Source organism: Borostomias antarcticus (assembly GCF_949987555.1).
Source record: "Borostomias antarcticus genome assembly, chromosome: 23".
In the NCBI taxonomy this organism is placed as follows: domain Eukaryota; kingdom Metazoa; phylum Chordata; class Actinopteri; order Stomiiformes; family Stomiidae; genus Borostomias; species Borostomias antarcticus.
In genome coordinates this window covers 3,582,758-3,587,757 of record NC_140256.1, presented here as the reverse complement: position 1 = coordinate 3,587,757, position 5,000 = coordinate 3,582,758, and the positions used below count along the sequence as shown (strand labels likewise).

General features: G+C 51.4%; 1 protein-coding gene across 1 annotated transcript in view; it reads right to left on the bottom strand.

Annotated features, from left to right (window-relative positions):
- Positions 1-5,000, bottom strand: part of ank1a (ankyrin 1, erythrocytic a) — a gene marked incomplete at both ends in the record, with an annotated part of 83,753 nt that overhangs the window by 28,033 nt on the left and 50,720 nt on the right. The window contains 10 exons of the mRNA XM_084457420.1: positions 1-10; positions 299-397; positions 752-850; positions 2,121-2,219; positions 2,373-2,570; positions 2,656-2,754; positions 3,158-3,256; positions 3,584-3,781; positions 4,450-4,548; positions 4,809-4,907. The exon at positions 1-10 is cut by the window's left edge and continues 83 nt beyond it. Coding sequence (XP_084313546.1) covers positions 1-10; positions 299-397; positions 752-850; positions 2,121-2,219; positions 2,373-2,570; positions 2,656-2,754; positions 3,158-3,256; positions 3,584-3,781; positions 4,450-4,548; positions 4,809-4,907 — 1,099 coding nt within the window. The remainder of the gene's footprint in view (positions 11-298; positions 398-751; positions 851-2,120; positions 2,220-2,372; positions 2,571-2,655; positions 2,755-3,157; positions 3,257-3,583; positions 3,782-4,449; positions 4,549-4,808; positions 4,908-5,000) is intronic.

The following is a 5,000-nucleotide window of genomic DNA, read 5'->3' as shown; positions in this document are numbered from 1 at the left end:
ATGTTCCATTCTGAGAGAGAGAGAGAGAAAGAGAGAGAGAGAGAGAGTGAGACAGAGAGAAATAGAGAGAGAGAGAGAGAGAGAGAGAGTGAGGGAGAGGGAGACACAGAGAGAGAGAGAGACAGAGAGAGAGAGAGAGAGAGAGAGAGAGGGAGACAGAGAGAGAAAGAGAGAGAGAGAGAGATAGAGAGAGAGAGAGAGAGAGAGAGAGAGAGAGAAAGAGAGTCAGGGGAGCGTATCGCAGAGTGAGAGTGATGCAGGTGGGTGAATGAGGTGTGGAAGGTGTCTCTATGCTCACAGTGGTGATCTCATTGGGCTGGGCTGCGTGCTTCAGTAGTAATGTCACGATGTCTGTGTGTCCCTGCTGAGCTGCCTGGTGCAGGGGTGTGTAGCCAACCTAGAGAGAGAGAGAGAGAGAGAGAGAGAGAGAGGGGGGATCATGAAGATCAGCCTCTAAGCATGGATAGAATCTGAGACTGTTGTATTCACACCCTGCTCACTCACTGTACACACACTGACTGCACTACTTTTTCTATATTGTTCTTTTCTTAGCTCATCGTTGTTTTGCTCTAGCATTTTGTACTTCGCTCTTTGCACTGTCCTGTCTTTGTACTGTCCTGTCTCGTCCCTGCACCCTGTCCAATGTTGCACCACGACCGAAAGCAAATTCCTAGTACAGTACGTTGAAAAACGTGGCAATAAAACAAATTCTGATAGTGATTTCCTGTGGCGGCCGGTGGCGGGAGCTTACTCTCGTCTTGCTGTTGACGTTGGCCTGCTGCTGCAGGAGGAACTTCACCATCTTTATGTTGCCATAGTGACAAGCAACATGGAGAGGAGTGTAGCCCATCTGGAAGAGAAGAAGTGGGAGGTAAAGGGTTAAACCTCATCTAACCAGACCAAAGTAACAAAGAAACAGCTAACTAGAACACTAACAGCCCTGCTAGTCGTTCTAGTACTCTTCATGTAAATCAAGCCCCATTAAATCTCACCGAATTCTTGTTCAAATACATAAACAAATACATCAAATAATATCCACACACTCTCCTCAAATGGCACATATCCCCATACTGTATGGTCAGCACCGGTGATAACATAGAGGTCGCTACACTGTTTATACTTCCTGTTTTTCCTGGCCAGGGGCCTTGTTCTTAGGGCCGGGTGTGTATTGATGTTGTTGGTAACGTTACCCAGGGCCGGGTGTGTATTGATGTCGGTGTGGGGCCCCTGTTCTCAGGACCGGGTGTGTATTGATGTTGTTGTGGGGCCCCTGTTCTCAGGGCCGGGTGTGTATTGATGTCGGTGTGGGGCCCCTGTTCTCAGGACCGGGTATGTATTGATGTTGTTGTGGGGCCCCTGTTCTCAGGGCCGGGTGTGTATTGATGTCGGTGTGGGGCCCCTGTTCTCAGGACCGGGTGTGTATTGATGTTGTTGTGGGGCCCCTGTTCTCAGGGCCGGGTGTGTATTGATGTCGGTGTGGGGCCCCTGTTCTCAGGACCGGGTGTGTATTGATGTTGTTGGTAACGTTACCCAGGGTGTATTGATGTTGTTGGTTACGTTACCCAGGGTGTATTGTTGTTGTTGATAACGTTACTCAGGGTGTATTGTTGTTGTTGGTAACGTTACCCAGGGTGTATTGTTGTTGTTGGTAACGTTACCGAGGGCCGTCAGACACACAGGCTATTTTTAGTGAGGAGATGAAAGGTCAGCCCTCAGACACCCTATCTGCCATGGAGCCTTCACTGCTGCTCATGTACCATACTGTACTGTTTGCTTTCATGTGAATGAATGAATGAATGAATGTATGAATGAATGAGTGGATAGATTAATGAATAAATGAAGGAATGAGTGGATGAATAAACAAATGAATGAATGAATGAAAGAAAGAAAGAAAGAAAGAAAGAAAGAAAGAACGAAGGAAGGAAGGAAGGAAGGAAGGAAGGAAGGAAGGAAGGAAGGAAGGAACGAACGAACGAACGAACGAACGCTGAAAGCCCTAGGAAAGGCAGTAGTGTTTAGGTCTACACTATCAAAACTCTCTGCAGTGTCCCAGGATGCAAAGCAGCATTGGCACTAGGTGCCGCGGAGTACTATGCAGGTCTAGAGGCGCGAGGCCGTACCCGTGTGGCGGCGTAGACGGAGGCCCCCTGCTTCACCAGGATATCAGCGATGCCCACGTGGCCCTCCTGGGCAACCAGGTGGAGAGGGGTCAGTCCACTCTGAGAAAGTGGGGGGGGTCAGGGACAAAAATTAGTTTAAAGTAAATTTCAGCATGCATATCCAACACACACCTCACCCCCAGCTACTCCAAACATGACCTCTCCCCCTCCCCCCCGGCCCCCTCCCCCCCGGCCCCCTCCCCCCAGGCCTGCCTTGTTGCCCAGGTTGACGTTGGCCTGCTTGGAGATGAGCAGGGACACCATGTCCGGCCGGCCCTCCTGTGAGGCCAGGTGGAGGGGCGTGACCCCCTGGAGGGACTCGGCGTTGGCCGACGCCCCGTACTGCAGCAGGCTGTTGGCCACCTCCACCTGGTTCTGTTTGGACGCGATGTGGAGCGGAGTGTAGCCGTTCTGAAGAGAGAGCACAGGGGCATGGTTATAAATGCGTGTGTGTGTGTGTGCGTGTGTGTGTGTGTGTGTGTGTGTCGTCTCTCACCCTGGCTGCGCTGTGTGGAGAACCTCCCTTGCTGACCAGCAGGTTGACCACATCCAAGTTATTATGATGGACAGCGACATGGAGAGAAGTCAGACCATTCTGCAGACACACACATACAGTAAACCAGTTCAGTTTCCCATAAAATTCATTCATCCATTCATCCATTCATCCATTCATCCATTCATTCATTCATTCATTCACCCATTCATCCATTCATCCATTCATTCATCCATCCATCCATCCATTCATCTATTCATTCATTCATTCATTCATTCATTCATTCATTCATGCATTCATTCATTCATTCATTCATTCATTCATTCATTCATCCATTAATTTATTCATTCATTCATTCATTCATTCATTCATTCATTAATTCATTCATTAATGAATAGTCTTTTCATCACACCTTCCATACCGTGGCCATTCCCCAGGACCCCCCCAGCCTGTCCCCCCCCCCCAGCCTGTCCCCCCCAGCTCCTCCCCAGGGAGGGCGTCCTACCTTGCCAGCAGCGTTGGGGTTGGCCCCTCTCTCCAGCAGCAGCTCTGCCACGTCCACCTTGCCATACTTAGAGGCCACGTGGAGCGCAGTGAAGCCTTTCTGCAGAGATACACACACACACACACACGCACACACACACACACACACACAGACAGACATAAACACACACACGTGCACACACACACACACACACACACACACACACACACACACACACGCACACAGATATAAACACACACACACACACACACACAAACACACACACACACACACACACACACACAGACACACACACACGCACACACACACACACACACACACACGTCAGAACGGAACAGGCTTCTCGGGGGGTTAGAAAGCACCGGGTTTTTAACTGAAGCGTCGACCGCAGCGGACGACAGGAAGTGACGGGGCGGCGGCGCGTGCCTTGGTCATCTTGGTCTGCTGAGCCTCCATGTCCAGCAGGATGCGGGCGGTGTGGGCGTGGCCCTCGCGGGCGGTGATGTGCAGGGGGGTGTGGCCGGCCGTGGTGGTGGAGTTGGGGTTGGCCTTGCGCTCCAGCAGCAGCTTGACCAGCTCCTTGTGGCCCATCCGAGAGGCACAGTGGAGGGGCGTCTGGTCGTCCTGGACACAGGGGAGGGGAATGTGTCTTTGTGTGTGTCTGTGTGTGTGTGTGTGTGTGTGTGTCTGTGTGTGTGTGTGTGTAGGTTGACGATGTTCCCTCTAGTCTAAAGCAGCCATTCTCAACCAGTGGTCTGCGGCCTACTGGTGGTTCATAGAGCAAGAACATCAAGAGGCCACAGAGGCAGTGGTAGCCTACTATCAAATGTTTAGACAGAAATAAAATAAAGTTTGGTCATTTACAAAGCTAGTTATTTTTATATCTCAATGTACTCAAGAATTCACGTATAAAAAAATTCAAGTTAAAATGCATAAGTTCAATGACCAGTTATGTTTGAATATCACCGCGCCAATCACATCCAAATGTGTTCAGCTAACGTAGCTTGCTAGCGAACGTTCCCTCGGATGCAAACTTTCCCTCTCCCTCGGATGAGAAAAGTGACGGACCACCAGTTTTTGTCTTCGCATTTATTTGGTAAAGGTGGTCCTCAGAATATTTTAACGATCTTAAGTGGGCCTTAAGTTACAAAAGGTTGAGAACCCCTGGTTCTTCTTCTTCGTTTGGGTCGGTTGATGCTTCCTCTCCCCCCAGGCTTGGCTTGGGGGGGGGGGGGCACCATGGGGGGGGGCACCATCGGAAGGTGTCTGCCTCGCCCCCTGGTCTAAAGTACCTTTGCCTTGGCGTCCACAGGTGCGGCGTGCTCCAGTAGGAACTCTGCCACGTCGCAGTGTCCCGCCCGAGACGCCATGTGAAGAGGAGTCTCCACCTTCTGCTTGGACAGACAACCACACAAACCTGTCACACTCGCGCAGAGAGAGACCGTCACACAGAGAGGCCGTCACGCAGAGAGAGACCGTCACACAGAGAGGCCGTCACACAGAGAGAGACCGTCACACAGAGAGAGACCGTCCCACAGAGAGAGACCCTCCCACAGAGAGAGACCGTCACACAGAGAGGCCGTCACACAGAGAGAGACCATCCCACAGAGAGAGACCGTCGCACAGACAGAGGTGAAGGGGGGGTACTCACCACGTTGGAGGCATGGGGGGACGCCCCCTTCGTCACCAGGTTCTTGACGATGTTCAGGTGGCCCATGAAGGAGGCCACGTGCAGCGGAGTCAGGCCAGACTGAACAGAGACAGAGTCAGAAAACAATTAAGTCACAGAGTCGTAACTTCATTGTGTGCATGTGTCCATGTGTGCCCTGTGTCGCCGACACTC